Raw genomic sequence first — 16,325 nt, forward strand, 5'->3', positions numbered from 1 at the left:
GTTTAAACAGTAATGATTTCCTGGTTAATGTCAAGTTGTCATAACAAAGACATTTTGAATAATGTCAACTTTGTATTAAAAGTGTCATAATTTACCGGATGACGCTTTATGACAACAGTCATAAATATTCATGAAGGCTTATTCATGTTCATGACAGGTGTTATGTCATGTTTATGACAGTGTCATGTCAGTCTTATTCAACCCCCTTCAAATAAAGTGTTACCCAACCTGTTATTACAAATTTGCACACAACTGTAAAATGCTTTGTGCTTCTAATGTAAAAAATTAGAATTATCGCTTCAGAATTTTTATCACGTTTAAGGAAACTTATGATCAGTTCAACACAACTAAAAAGCAAAATAAGCATTTTTAATAGGGGAAAATTGAAGATAAAACCTCAAACAACCTGGTTTTCCAGGTAACTGGGGTGTATTCACAATTATCAGCAAAATTCAAAAGTGCTAAGTTGGAGTCAGCGTTGATTTAAAGCATCTCTGATTAACCCCATACAATGTTCAGCTGTTCCAGTAGGCTTTTGTGGACTTTTTTTTTTTTTACTTTTTTTTTTATCACATCTCACTTGTGACGGTGCGGCGACAGGTTGGAGGAGTTAGCAGCGGTGGTTAGCCACTCTAACCCAAAACAGCAGGACGCATTTTTGAAGTATTCCACACTTTCAATTTATTTAACTTCGTCCACGTAAAGCCAGATCTCCACGGTACTAAACATTATATTTTAATACATGAGAAAAGTAACGTTAGTTTACCGCTCTGCACCTCATCATCACCTATGTTCTCTCGTTCTCTTCTACAACAAAATGGAAGACTAGTTCTTCTTCTGTATAATAGTACAACAAAAAAGGGGAATAAGCGCCCCCTTGTGGTGATACCTACTCATCTCTAGGAACCAAACAGCATAATGACCGTTACACACTGTAAAAGCCTGCATCCTGCAGAGAACATCTGAAATATGAGAGGGCATAATGACCAAAACAGATACAGTAAATCTGGAGAGGGGTACACTAGAATACTCATGCCATTAGGACAAGCCATAGAATGGTGAGGACGGTCATAATCTAATAGAGAAAACATGTCCTGAAACTGGCATAGTTGGGAAGTGGGTTTCCATCCAACAAGGATGAAGTTAACCAGTCCAGGTGAGTCAGCAGCATTAAAGGAGGATCTGCAACTTCTGCCAAGTTCTGCCCACACTAGCCTGGCCATTGAATTCTCACATAATTCCACTTCATTATGATCTCCCTTCACTGCTTCATCTGGGCTTTGTCCAGTTGAACTCGATTCCTCCAGTAGAATTTCAACCGGGCCAGTCGGCGAACAGAAGGCGACGTTGTGAAAGATGTGCAGTTTTAATATTCTGTACGTAGTTTTAGCAATGTCAGCGGAGGAAGTGAGAAAAACTTTCAAACCAGGCAAAATTTTCACCAAAATTTGAAGGATATGTGTACTAACCAGTACTGCACTAGTGAAGTGTTGATTGGTTGCTGCTATGTTATGACGCGCTAGGTGGCTAATGTTGTACCTGTTGTGGTTTGTAAAAGTAAGCCTCAAAGGTCTTATTGAATTATATATTCATAGTTTATTCAACTAAGGTACAAGCAGGACCTTAGATCTGTGCGGCATCAGCTAAATATTTGTACTTTATGTAAAATCATTGCATCTGTGCATGTAATGCCTCTTAGGTGGTGTGTTTGTGTTGCAGCAGAAAAACTTGTGGGTCGCCTGATTTCATTTAATTCCAAGTTTTGTTTGTTACACTATTCAAAGATAAGAGCTTGGTAATCATATTTCCTGTAAAAAAACATTTTTATAAAAAGGAAACATGACAGACTCTTTAGCCCCAGAAAATAAAATTATTGTTTTTAAAGAACTGGAAGTATTTGACATTCACTGCCATAATTTCTTTAGTCCTGGTTTCGATGAAACTGAATGAAGAGACTCTCTCTTTGTTATTGTTCACATGATCAAATAACATACATTAAAAAAAGGGGGAGGGCATAATCTCTCAGACCACACAGCCACCACAGCTGCTCATCTGACTGCTCTGTGAAATCTGTCCTCAAATGAATTCAGCTGTCAAAAGGAGTAATTGTATTCATGCGTGTTCAAAAATGGAACTTGAGACTTTTCCCTCACACACTTTCCTTCCTAACTGCTGATATATCATTTGGAGAAATAAGGAAGTCTCCAAAAAAGAAGAAAAACAGTCTCCAAAGGTTTCCTCCAAAAGACCAATTACTGCTGGTTAATGTCTGATTAAATTCACTGTAAAGTCTAACATTATATTTAATTGAAAAAACATGAAAAGGTGTGCTTACACTCTATCACTCTTTTCAGTCTAAGGAACTTTTGAATGTATTGTGAAGTTACCATATTGACTTTAATCAAATAAATTAAATGGCTTTAACTTGTTTTCATTTCACATAGTTGATGTAAAAATATTTTTAAAATCTGTTTAGTTCATTTGAATTAATGTGGCACTGCCAGCAAGATATCCAACAATGCATTGCACCACCTGCAGCAGGAAACAGGGAAATTCAACGCACAAAAAGTGAAAACTGTTTAAAAAAGTTTTCACTTTTTGAAACAGTTAGGGCACCAAAACTGGCTCCAGGCCATTGGCTCTTATTCTTCTAAATCCAGTCCTGACTGCAAGTCATAATTTTCCTAATTAAAAACAATAAAATAATCTTAAAATGATCACTGTGTGTAGTAATGTATGTATTATGAGTTTCTCTTTTTAAATTGAGCTACTGGAATAAAACCTTTGATGTTAATTTACTGTGATGCTCCTGTTTGTACCAGGCGTGGATGTAAACAAACTGAGTCAGCATAAAAGATAAACCTCAACCTCAGCTTAAAGCTCAGCTGTTTCTGCTGAACACGTTGGTCAGTCATCTTCACTTCATCACGGGACTGGAGTTCCTCTTTTTTAATGCCAATGGAATCAGCCACATTATGGTCTTAAAAACTGTTATAGTCATGATTTAGTGAAACCACCTGCAGATTTTTGTTTGTTTGTTTGTTTGTTTTGTTACAGCTACAAACAAATCAAACAGAAACTGATGCTTCTTCTTCTCAAGCAATGTTTTTATTTTAAGGCAGGCAAGGACAGACATATATACGGTTTGTACACTAAAATCAGTTTGTGTGGCATTCCACACAACTTGTTCATCTGTGAGGAGAAGGTGGAATCGCCGCAGCAAGAATATCACAAGGTGCATTAGGAGACATTTGAGACATGTTGGCTCTTCTGCAGTAACAATTTAGGTAAAAATTTCTTGCATCCTGTGAATATAGAAAGGAATTAAAGCTTTATTTCAGAGATTAACGCGCACACGGTTGAGATTAGCTGTACTGATGTAATGTGTCCACCAGGGGGCAGAGTTCACTCACTGTTTTAAACTAAAGAATCTGTTTTCTTCACAAAATGAAACATAATGTCTGGTGCTACTTTTATTATATCATTGGAAAACTGTTGATGGGTGCATGACAGGCATGGGCTGGTGCAAGAAAACTGAAAGTTAGCATAAAAAATTTCAGCGTATTTACAAAACAAATGAAGTTAAGATTTAAAATGCTTGAAACAAAATGAGTAACAATCATTCCTACTACTGCTACTAAAGTAATAGTGTATTTGTTATCGCATATTAATAACGTAAAAAAAACACGTTTCACATAACTGATTTGTAAAAGCAATAAAAAAGAGTGAAACATCCAAGGGGGTGAATAATTTTTAAAGGTACTTTAAACAGGCAGTCTCCCACTTCCTGATGCATGAATCATTCAACAAAGTCATAGAAATTGTCTTTTTCCTCTTCTCAGAAAGTTGCTGAGTCTCTGTACTGTAGCAACTCTACACCTGTACAGGAGAGGGCGCTGTAGGCGCTGATTCTCGGCGGGAGTCCCCGGGATGCTTCACGATCTACCTCTCTTTGAGCTAAAATTAATTACCTCAAAATAATGATGGCTCCTGTTATTTACTATGTGGGATCTTACTGCCAGACTGTCTGGTCTGAGAATTTCAGGAACTGCTGCTCTATGATGACGTTCACACACAATTTTCAGGTTTACAGAAACACTCTCAGAGAAAAAAAAAAAGTTAAATAAGCAATTAGATCTGACTCTCAAACATTGTCATGCTAAAATAAAAGTTTCATTGCCTGGTTGACGTTAGAGGTCAGAGGACAATAGGTAGACTGGTTCAAGATGAAGTTACATCTCTGAACAGTCAAGAATTTGAACTTTGAAGAGGAAACTAGAGGGGCTATTTTCTACGCACACTTTGGACAAAGATGAAAATCTGTTAAACGTCGCAGCCTTCTGGAATATTGATGCTGACTGTATCCACCTTGTACCATCTTCTAAAGGTGAATTAATTCCCTCAAAATTATGATTTTAAAGAAATGCACCAAAAAGTGCACCAAAAATAATCTCAAACTGGTTTCTTGTGCATGAAAATGAGTTGACTGTATTCGGTCCAGTTTGGGATGCGGTGTAACGAGTCGCTCACATCATGCATTTGGAGCTCAAAGAGCTGCAGCAACTGGGTGATGCTGTAATGTTAATATAGAATCTCGGAGGAAACATGTCCAGAAACCTTATTGCATCAAAGCAGATCTGAAGACAAGAGACTGTGTTTATTGTAATAACACTTGTAATGTGTACCTAATAAAATAGATGGTGAATGAAAATGCAAAGTATTTTTGATCTATGGAGAAAAACTATGTGGGAGGCAGTTTTTGAATAGCAAATTGATCATCTGTTTTCCAGTTTAGTGTACAACTCTGTCCACAGTTTGCTGATTTGTTTGAATGTTAAAATGTTCAATTTGAACATTTTATGAAGCTCAGACAGAGACCAGTTCTACAGATGGCGCCAGGTCAGAGAAGCATTTATTTCTTTTGGAGATCAGTTCTGATTTACTAGATGAACTCTTTATTGAGTTTCACTTCTAGAATTAATTTGAATTATATGAGTTTGGGAGTGCCAACACATATCCATCTGTTATTTTTTCTTCTCACTTGAATTCCTTCCACATTTCTTAGCCTTTGACTCGGACAGGTGACTGGTCCCTCCTCTGTGATGAGGGAGTGTTCCTGAGCGTTGAGCACACTGTCACAAAACAAGTGTTTCCATTTATTATTGAGTAACAGGTTAGACAGCACGCCTCATTTGTCTCAGCTCAGTTCCAGTCGTCAAGGTTTCTGCGGAGCTCTGAATCCTCTGCAGCTGGGAAGCCAAGGGCTGATGTGTCCCACTACTCTGGACAAGTTATCCAAGGACATATTCTAAGTCAAACTTTCCAATATGGACATTGACAACATGGTGCAAAACAGCGCTCTTGTTAGAGCAAGAGAAGGTAAGAAGGATTTAAAGTTTATCCTACAGTTGAATGTCTGAAAAATGGATGTAACAGAAGTGGAAAAAAAAATCTATCCCTCCTTATTTAGAACAGATACATATGCATTTGAATATATGTTTGTTTTTTGTTTTTTTAAATGCAAGTTCTTTTTAGAGAATTTTTGTCCCTTTACAACATAATCCTTATTGGAAACCAAAAGTACTGTCAGGATATTCCTGCTTCCCTGAGGCGTTTTTGGAACGCTGACCAGACCCACCGCTGCAGTGTGTGTTTCCTTCCCAGGTGCCTCCTTTTCAACATCTGTACATAAAAATCCAAAACCTCAAAAGACCCACACACTGGTGGTATGGTGACCATCCTGAGTTGATAAACAAATGAGTCTTGAGGAACCAAAATTCCTACTCTGAGTGAAAATTCCTACTCTAAGTGACAGCCTCAGAGTTTGCAATGTGGTCACACAGGCTCCACTAACCTGTTCCTGAAGCTAATAATAGTTCATTCACTGTAGAGCAGCATGCTATTGTTTAAAACTTGATGGACTAGGGAGGTGTGTGTGTGTGTGTGTGTGTGTGTGTGTGTGTGTGTGTGTTTATGACTTGTCAGCAGTAAGTTGTATGTTTCATTTTCTCTTCTGCTGATGTTTGCAGGTGGAGGAAGTAAAGCAAGGAGCTGGAGATGGAAAGAAATGCTGCGCTTTCCCCACATCAGTGAATGTAGAGATCTAGCAAAGACCATCGGTGTGTGTGTAGGAGTGTGTGTGTGTGTGTGTGCATACTTGTTTATGTGACCTCAGTAGGACTTTTCCTGGTACCAAGCAAGAAACAGAAAAGTTTTTATCAAGTAAAAGACCAGCAGCCGTGCTGTGGAGGACACTGCAAAAAACTGTTAGAACACATGACCAAGTAAAACCAGAAGAAATGAGTCAGAATTTATGCAAAACGAATGTAATATTTAATGAATAGTGAGGAAAAAACATTCTAAAAGTTAAGGCTAAAAGTGCAACACCTTTGTTTTTATTTCACTGTTAAAGTAAAGCGGTGAAGGCACAATATCAAATTGTTCCAAGGGGATTGATTAGTTACTGTATATATTCTAATTCATATCATCATAAAAAGTAGATTTAATACTATCCTTCCCATTAATGCTAATTTATTGTTAGCAGGCTGCTTTGCGGTCCTGGTGGAGTGCACCCCAACTTTTCCTTTAAATAATTTTTAAACCAACACACATTTTTAGAGTGTCCAGTATGTGATGTGATGACATTTGTGATTTATTTTTGTATTTCTGTATCTCGAAAATATTTTACACTTTTTAATTAGCTGCTCATTCCCATTCATATCATTTTCCTAGTTCTGATTTATGGTTCAAAATAGCAAAGACAATTGTTTTATAACAAGTGGATTTACTTAATCACTAATCTTGACAGAAAGAATGGCTTTTGTTATTCTTAACTTTTCTGAGAATTTATATTCTTTAAAAAAATTATCAAACAATTAAAAATTCTGCCATAACATGTCAAGTTATAAGAACCACTGTAGGTGAAGGCTAGTGGTCAAAGTTAGGTAAAGTGTCAGAGATAGGCACAAACAGGGTCACTAAAATGAATAGTCAATAAGTTGCTGCTAATTTTGTTCATCACATCATGTTCTGTTTTTCTCCCTGTCAGAACGAGACTACTATGATTTATGTGTCTATCAGCCTATTGGCAAGAAGCTCTTTCATCTCTACTGTATGACTCGGCAAGAACTGCACAACTACATATTGCTCCTGGATGCTTTGGTATGCTAAAGAAAAGTACAAACTAATTGTGATCTCATCCTAGAATCATAAATGTTCCTCTTTTCTCCTCGAACGCTGGTTTGAGGAGGAACCAGTGTTCGAGGACTGGTAAATACTACTGAATAAGATTCCCATCAAGTGCATTACAACACAGAAAAGCCTCAAGTTCTGTATAGGAAAGTATACCCTCTGATAAATCCAACTTTTATATATCAGGACATAATACTAATGATTTGGTCTTCATCAGGTTCTAAAATGATGGTCTAAATTCAGTCTAAGGTTTACAAAAACACATGACGTATATCATTATTTCATAATCAAAAGAAAAACCAAAGTAGAGATCAATCACTACTGCTTACAGGATATTTCGCTAAGAAAATTCACTTGATTACTTCATCATAGTCACTGTTACTATTTCTATGAATATTGATTGTTGGCTTTGTGCTGCTTTGCATCATCCAGGTGTGTGTTAACAAAATGCCAAGTGAGTAAGACATCAGCAATGGCCCTAGAGAAGATAACGTAACCGCCCTTCAGTCTGAGAAGGGTTACAAGGCCACTTCCAAACAATTTCAATTCTATTGTTTGCAATGAAAACAATCATTAAAAAGGGAAAAAATATTTCAGATATTTGGCAACCATCCAAGGAGTGTTCAAATTCACCCCTAATAAACTCTATACAGTGCATAAAGAGATCTATGCAATGCTGATGAGCTCAATCTCTAACAGGCCTCCTAAATGTTAACATTTATAAGAGAATAATTAGAAGTAAGACAAATAAGTAATTCTTGCTTGGAAGAGTTACAGGAAAAAGTGTCTTTCCTGTAAAATATTGTGCCTTGGTTTAGATTTGATCTGACATGCTACCAGCAACTATTTGGTTATTTGTTAGCTAACCAAAACTTGAAAACGTAGTGACAAGCAGAATTCATCGTGTGTCTATCTTCTGCTCAATGTGAGCAGTAATTTGAAGACATTTCAGCTAAATCTCTTCATCAGTACACATACATGAAAATGACAAAATGTCATGAAATCATGTGGGGAAAAATTAGGATTCCACAAAAAATCTTCAGCTCATCATCATGAAATATTTACATATTCATATGGAATATTTTCTTATCTCTGCGATGAAAAAAATAATTTTGTTTAAGAGAAACACCAATAATCAGTCACTCAAATGCTTCTCAGTCAAGATCAAGATCTTGGCCAGTTTGTGGTGAATATTCTACTAAATTTTGGGTTTCTGATTGTTGCAAGAACTAGTTCTGTTTCAGCGTAAATTTCTTGTTACAGACAACCTCATTTTCCAGGATCCCCCGTTTAGATACACAAAAAATATTCTTGGTGGGTTCTTGGATGATGAGCTGGTCAGGTCTGGTCTCTGCAAAGCATTCCCAAATCCACTTGCAGCTAAATGATTCACAGTTGATATGAGGTCATTTTCTGGAACGATCTCTTTGGTTTATGCCAAGCATGGGCTCTGTTCCGGTTTTCTAAATAATTCAATTTCAGACTCCATTTGTGTGTGCAGCAGTCTAAAACAGCAGTTCTGCCAATGCCAACATTCTGGAAAGGAAAACTGAGGAGGCCATTGCTCGAAAGGTTTTGCAGAAATGTTTTCAGCTGTTCGGCAGTTCGGGGACTCCTTTTCCTTTTATTAAAATGTTTTCTACCATTCCATAATTTTCAGTCGAGATCTGTAAGAATTTCAGGCACACCAGTTTAACCTCTGGTAGAGCTCTGGTAGAATCTAACGTCTTCAGTTTTTCAAACTACGGAACTTTTTTTTTTTTCATTTTTAATTTAAAATCAAATCATTTTGTTTTTCTTCTCTGGATTCGTTTTCAGGCTCAATGCATTACGTCATATTCCCACAGATAAACCACCTCACTGTCTTTGCCTACAGATGACTCAGTCCATCTGAATCATGTTAAAGACTCATTTTCAATAGCTCAAACATTTTTAAATTGTCCAAACTTGACAACTTACCATCAGCAGTTGACATGCTAAATCACATTTCACTTCAGATAAAAACGGTTATGAATGACAAGAAAAAATAAGTTTATTTTATTTTCACATTTCCTGGGCAAATTAGGCAAAGTTTGTATTTCTCATCCTCCTTTCTCTTCGTTTCCTTCAGGAAGCCTTTGAAACAAAGACAGACGAGGAAAGGCATAGCTTTGGGCTTTACATCATCAACACATTTATCAGAAGTCAGGTCTGAAAGCCCCTGTTTATATACATACAAATAAATCAGCTGTGTTCACTTATTAAATACCAGGTGTTTTTCTTTCGTTTCTATAACTTCCTCTGTGTTGCGCAGGGCAACCATTGTGTGCCTTCTTTAACAAAGCATGAACAAAGCTACATCAACAGTTTGGAGTTTGATCCCTGTGGAGACGTCTTTCATAAATGCAAAGGGTGAGTTTATACATGATCTTCACATAAGTAGACCACATTATAACCACAAACTTCAATGTACTTAATTGAGATATTGGTAGATGATGTACAGATACATCTTAAGTTAATTAGAATATTATGGAAAAAATATATATATATTATTTTGACAGTCATTTGAGAACTTATATTTTAAGCCTTTATGTCTTGTAATTTTGATGATTGTCTCAGAAAATCAGAATGTTGCACAAGAACAATAAAACATTTTTGTGTCTATAATGACGAACTGCAAAAAGAAGGAAAAATAGAGGGATTTCAATAATTTTGCACAGCACTGTGTTCAGCATGCATGTTTTACCCCTAAAACGCTCAAAACTCTCTTCTTTTAGATTTCTGCATGAATACCTCAGTCAAGAGCCCTTCACACAGTACCAGTTCAGCATGCACTTTGACCGCTTTCTGCAGTGGAAGCATCTGGAGAGGTCAGTGCACAAATTTGTGATGCATATCAGTACCTGAAGGAGGAAGTGACACTCATAAAACATTCGGTTATTTGTAAGAGTACACCAAGAAATCGACCCAGATTTCCTTAATTTTGGGAGAACTGAGATCAGCACTTAGCTGACACTTACATGTGAAACCAATCTTGTAATCTGTTTCTAGTAGAGCCACTCCGTCGATGGTTACCCTTCACACACACCACCTTTGGGCAGACTGTTCTGTCAGTTAGTGGCGGTAACATCTGGAACAGTATTGCGGTCACTATAAGTGGGTGCCCACACTTAACTCCTTTAAGAGCCAATTAAGGGATTGGCTTAGGTTATTAAGTCAACAATGTCTCCATTAGAACCCACTGGATCAAAAATTGCTCTGCTTTTATTTGTGAAACATATTGTTTCTTGTAATTTCATTGTATAAATATAAATGTGGGATTTTGACTTTGTTGATTTTTAGGTTGGTTTTAACAGCTGTCAGAGGGACTACAGATGAAAATGAGCTTATATTGTAGTTCTCCTATTTTCCCCTCTGTGCACCACCCAGGTCTGTTTACCAGTTTTGGGACCCGACCAAAACCTGTAATCAGTTTCATTTTGTTTATGAGTGACTGTCGCCAGTCTTATGTGATATGATTATGTAAGCAGCAGCTGTGTGGGTGTAGGAATCCATAGCACTTATTTTATCTAACTTGGGCACATTATACAGTACAGTGTTGATTCATGTGCACTGTCCTTTGACAATTTGAAATGTGGACCTCTACAAAGGTCTGAAAATCAGCCATTGTCCCCTTTTAGTCTGTCGTGACTGACAGACCTGACCACCAGGTCACGTCTGCATATGCGCAGTTAATAGTAGCCACCCCATTGTTGCCAACATCCATTCTCACTGTACTTAGTGACGTTTCAGAAAAAAATTAATAAATCAGTATCAGCTAACATCTGGTGGTGATCACTAATTCTTTCCCGAGGTGAAAAAAATTGGCACCGATTGCAATTGGTGCACTCCTAGTTATTTGTTTGTTGAGGTGCTGGTTTAATCATTGGCTTAATGACACAAACTGCTGAAATAAGAAGTGGATAAGAAACAAAATCACAAAGACAATGTCCTTGTTTTTTCTCTTTAAGGCGGCCAATCACCAAAAACAATTTCAGAGAGTACAGGCTACTGGGGAAAGGAGGCTTTGGAGAGGTAAGGCTTGTTAAAGTTGATCCCTTCACTACCATACAGGTCTAAAAGGGGAAATTCTAATTTTACATGTCACAATCACTTTTGGACAGATTTGCCTTTCCTGCTACAGTTTCTGATAATTGTTGTTTCTACCACATAAATCTCTTCATAGTATTTCCATTTCAACCTGTAGGTTTGGGCTTGTCAGGTACGAGCCACAGGAATGATGTATGCCTGCAAGAAGCTAGAAAAGACTCACATAAAGAAATGGCAAGGAGAACACATGGCACTCAACGAAAAGGAGCTACTAGAGGAGGTGGACAGCCGATTTGTGGTGAGATTACAACCATGCTTGGACACTGGTTTCTGTGGATTGCTTTTAAACAATGAGAAAATGTTTTGCCTTCATCCCAGAACAAGTATGAACATCATATGTACAATGCTTTTCATATGAGGCAGTGCGAAGCAAACGGTTCAACAAAAAGAACAGAACACAACCACAGATGTAAACCCAGCAATTCTAATAGTCAAGGATGAAAGAAAAAAACATTAGCCTTCCTCAATAGCTGCACTTCCATTGACCATATTATTTTGCGATTTGACTATATACTATATGCTGTAGGCCGACGTTTTCAGACAAATACAATCTTCCAAAAATAATTTCTGTTTAGGTACAATGTCATCTCTCATTCATAAACATAGTTACTGCATTTGTCTTAATTTAACAGTAAAAAGAACAACAAACATCTAACGGCACACAGTTTTTTGAGGCCCAAAAGTGCTTTAAACTGAACAATTCTGACTCTCTTGACAAAACTTTTTATAGGCCTGCCCTAAAATATGAAAAAGTAAATAGAGTTCATATTGTGGTGTGCAACTTTAGACATTTTAATTGATGAAAACTTTGAATCGTTGCCATAATTTCTTCATGGATTTGAATTGGGAGTCACAGTGAGTCTGGGGAATGAATACTGTTAAAACTCGTACACTTAACTGTCTTTACCGTTATAACACATTTGTACACTCCTTGTTAACATGTATGCACATTCAACTTCTCTCTCATACATCTCCCATTTTCTCTGCAGGTCAATCTTGCATATGCTTATGAGACCAAACACAATCTCTGCATGGTTTTAACCATGATGAGCGGTGGTGACCTGAGGTTTCACATCCACAATATGTCAAAGAACGGCTTAGCCATGGATAGAGTTTATTTCTATGCCGCAGAAGTCTGCTGTGGTTTAATTCACCTCCACCAGAAGTCGATAGTTTACAGGTGAGCGTGTTTCCACGTGGATCTGAACACATCACTGCAGCATGATCTGCTTCATATGCTGTGATTTTATGTTCCAGAGACCTCAAACCTGAAAACATTCTCCTGGATGACAACGGTATGTCTGGCCACACCAAGTGCCTGTTTGTTTTTCTCATGAGGGTGCAGTAGTTAGCTTGAAGTCTACTAAAATAACTTTTAACAAGTCACATTCCAGGGTTGTGATTAGCAGCTATTTTTAGCTTTTGCATCAGATTTAAAACAGTAGTAGTTCTGTCAGACTGCATGAATTCTTCACATGAAACCTCAAGAACTCAATAAGGAAACAGTTTTAATGGTATTTTGACAAGCTTTCAAACAAAGTCTAAAGAGGAAGTTAAACATTGTGGGAAACAGGTGAAGTATCACCTACACACACACAAGGTGATACTTCACCTTGTGTGTCTATATATATATATATATATATATATATATATATATATAAATATATATAAAAGAGTCCATCTTTTCTGGGTCACATGAGGCCTGTCTGTCTCACTTTGGTTAAAAACATAGACCAAGTGAGATGATGGGCTGTTGTAAAATTAGCTCCAAGAACAGGTTCTGCAGGTTCTGAAGAATGAGGAAAGGGAAAGTGCGTCAGTGCAGGAAAACTGAAAAGAGTATTAAACCTGTTGAGTGGATTTCTCTTTGTTTTTGTGCCAATAAGGACACATCCGTATCTCTGACCTGGGCTTGGCAGTGAAGCTGGAGGACGGGGATCTGGTGCATGGCAGGGTCGGCACATTATACTACATGGGTATGTATTATTCCTACTGAACAGAAGTCTCAATAAATCCACAAATGTTGCTCTTAAAGTGTGGTGGGCATTTGTGTTCAGCCCACTGAGTCACTACTTTGTGGGGACAATTGCTGCAAGTCAAATAACTCTAGCTCTAGTGTCTGTGATCAGTTTTCAAGACGTCAAAAAAGAATCCAGACTTAGAAAACCTTGTGCATGCACACCAGAAAGCAGTTTGACCATCACAGATCACAGGCTCACTAATGATTTGTATACCAGGTTTCACCACATGTTCTTCACTCTACATGCTCACATTCAACCATGAATAGTCAATGAAAAGTACTTCATGAATAGAGCTGGATGTTATGGCTTGAAATCTGTATCATGATATATTGAGCATAGCGATAAATGGACAACAACACTAAACCTCCACCGACCCCTGAAAATGAACCTGACAGGCCAGCATAAACACTTCACAACCAGGTGTATCGATGGTTTGATCTCCCTGAACCTGTTTTCCGCAATATTTTTATTGCCACTTTAAGAGACATTAAAACTACAGTGTCTCCAAATAAGAAAAGAAAATGTGTATGTTTTAGTTCTTAAGAGTTAACCCTAACCCTGTTTGCTACCTCTTCCCTACGCTGCTTTGGGCCAGGATTAAGGAATCAAGTAGTGAGCCAGCACATTGTGCCACTGAATATGTCAGTCACACAGAGGCATGTAAGACTTGCACATTAATAGCCAGGAAATCTTGATGATCCCTGAAAGGGCATTCCTTCTCTTTCTATTATTCTGTTTAATGCTGTGTAGAAGATATTCTCCTCCATAACTGTTCTCTCCTTACAGCACCTGAAGTGATCTGCAAAGAGGAATATAACACGAGTCCTGACTGGTGGGGCCTCGGCTGCCTGATTTATGAAATGATTGCGGGGAAGTCTCCCTTCAGGGAGCGAGGCGAGCGCCCCAAATCCTCGGAAATGGAGAAAAGGATCAAATCAAAACCTGTGGAATACAATGAGAAGTTCAGCAAGGACGCCATAGACATCTGCAACGGCGTGAGTTTCACTGCCCAACGCTCATCTAACGTAGATAATGCAACCTTAGAGATGTAGAGCTTTTCCTGCTGTTATCTATAGCGCGCATCACGACGGGCTCAAGACTATCATCCAAACTATAAACTTTGTTTTTAGCTGCTGAACAGGGATCCAAAACACAGACTGGGCTGCCGAGGATCAGGAGGGAAAGAAGTGAAGTCTCATCCCTTCTTCCAACAAATCAACTTCCGGATGCTGGAAGCAGGACTGGTGGAGCCTTCTTTCAAACCAGATGTAAGCCCAATATTTATTTTCCTAACTCTACAGTGGTGTGAAAAAGTGTTCACTCTCTTTCTGATTTCCTTTTTGCATTTTTTCCACACTTAAGTGTTTTTTTCATACGGAGGCCCCCAAGGGACATGAGGGGAATTTGTCTTGGCATTACCTAGCAAAAGTCTATCATTCCATCACAATAGTTTTTGCGTTCTCTCACAGTAATATATGCTAGTCAGTTCATGCAGCATCTTGAATACTGAACGTCTTTCTTCTGCAATATAAGATTTTCTTAAGGTTCTTCCATGTATGTTAATGTCTCTTTTGTGAGATACCGGAAGTTTTACGTTTTCTAAAGATATAAATGTGCCATAAACTTATGTACAAAATGCAAAAGTAAAGCAGGTCAAACATGGGCTTTCCATGTCTTTCCATTCCTTCTAAGACATAAACAGAAAAGACAGAAGGGAAAAAAGAAAGAAAAGATACATCCAAACTGGACTATTTTTGAGTTATTTTCACAGGCTAATTAAGTCATGTTACAGTTTTGATTGGTTCTTTTTCTTGTTGGCAGCATTAATGGTTAATAAAGGGCTGTTTTCATGTACAGTTCCATGTCAACCTTACACACATGAACACAGTTAACAGATCAATTTCTAATCAAAATCTAATCAGTAAATAAATACAAGTATGTTGTTTTCATCACCTTCAGCCCAGACTGGTGTACTGCGATGACGTGCAGGATATCGAGGAGTTCTCCGCACTGAGGGGAGTCGCTCTGAACCAGTCAGACGGCGAGTTCTACGCCAAATTCAACACGGGAAGCGTTCCGAGGAGCTGGCAAAATGAAGTGATTATACTCACAGCTTACATTAGCGTCTGATCGTGTACAGCTAAAACCAGCGTTAATCCGTTTTTGCTCCTAGCTCATAGATACGGGATGCTTCGAAGAACTGAACATTTTTGGCCCAATGGGATCTCGACCTCCAGACCTGGACTGGTCCCTGGCCCCTAAGAGCCCCAAAGCCAAGCAGGGCCTATTTCGTCGCATGTTCCGCAGACATGAAAGAGTAAGTCCGGCCTTTGAAAGTGTGAACGAGTATCGTGACGGCAAAAGTTTCATATAATCGTTTCCTCTAACAGCACCACTCAGATCCAGCAGATGATGGTAAACATTGCCAGCCCAATGGAGAGGTCAGCTCAACTCTCTAAGACCAACACGCGCCCGAGCCACGTCCTCCCATCTCTAAAACAGTTTGTGTTTGTACAGCCGCAGCAGTGTAGCATTTATAAAATACTCATCTTTAAATAAACTGGGTTTTTTTTATTCAAACTGCTTTCTTTTGCTTTACTCAGACTGAAAAAAATTTGCATTTATTTTAACAAATATTCTCACCGTCGCTGAAAACCAGTTCACTCATTTCTTTTCCTCATCCAAAGGAAACAAAACAAGTCGGCTATACCGACATAAGATATAGTCTGAAAAATGTTCCTTTTTCTTGTTTTGCTTTGAGAAGTCAAAATGATTTGAGAGTAAAAATGGCTGCTTTTGCAGGATCCAGTACACTAGCTAATCAACGTTGGAGTCAGTTTCCTCCCCTCTTTGGTAGACCTTTCAACAGTGTTGCTCAGCATCAACTAAATACAGAAAATAAACAATCAGGAAAAAGTAAAAACGAGAGGAAATCACAGCTAGTGATTTCATCTCTGAAATGACTAATTCATGAAACTAAGTTTA

At 38.0% G+C, this 16,325-nt stretch overlaps 1 protein-coding gene across 1 annotated transcript; it reads left to right on the plus strand.

Annotated features, from left to right (window-relative positions):
• The first annotated feature begins 4,968 nt into the window (after positions 1-4,968).
• On the plus strand, positions 4,969-16,048 carry LOC103151736 (G protein-coupled receptor kinase 6-like). Its single transcript, XM_007571947.2, has 16 exons — positions 4,969-5,379; positions 6,030-6,119; positions 7,049-7,161; positions 9,302-9,379; positions 9,485-9,582; positions 9,948-10,040; positions 11,181-11,244; positions 11,417-11,557; positions 12,309-12,499; positions 12,577-12,614; positions 13,206-13,295; positions 14,127-14,335; positions 14,471-14,608; positions 15,300-15,437; positions 15,514-15,657; positions 15,731-16,048. The coding sequence occupies exons 1-16, from the start codon at positions 5,328-5,330 to the stop codon at positions 15,797-15,799; spliced, it is 1,746 nt and encodes a 581-aa protein (XP_007572009.1). The 5' UTR covers positions 4,969-5,327; the 3' UTR covers positions 15,800-16,048.
• Positions 16,049-16,325: the final 277 nt, after the last annotated feature.

The sequence above is a fragment of the Poecilia formosa genome, unplaced genomic scaffold (assembly GCF_000485575.1).
Source record: "Poecilia formosa unplaced genomic scaffold, Poecilia_formosa-5.1.2 Scaffold291, whole genome shotgun sequence".
Classification (NCBI taxonomy): Eukaryota; Metazoa; Chordata; class Actinopteri; order Cyprinodontiformes; family Poeciliidae; genus Poecilia; species Poecilia formosa.

Coding starts and splice junctions, on each gene's coding strand:
- LOC103151736 (XM_007571947.2), top strand. CDS start 5,328: ATGGACATTGACAACATGGTGCAAAACAGCGCTCTTGTTAGAGCAAGA. Junction 6,120..7,048: donor AGATCTAGCAAAGACCATCG/GTGTGTGTGTAG, acceptor TCTCCCTGTCAG/AACGAGACTACTATGATTTA. Junction 7,162..9,301: donor TATTGCTCCTGGATGCTTTG/GTATGCTAAAGA, acceptor CGTTTCCTTCAG/GAAGCCTTTGAAACAAAGAC.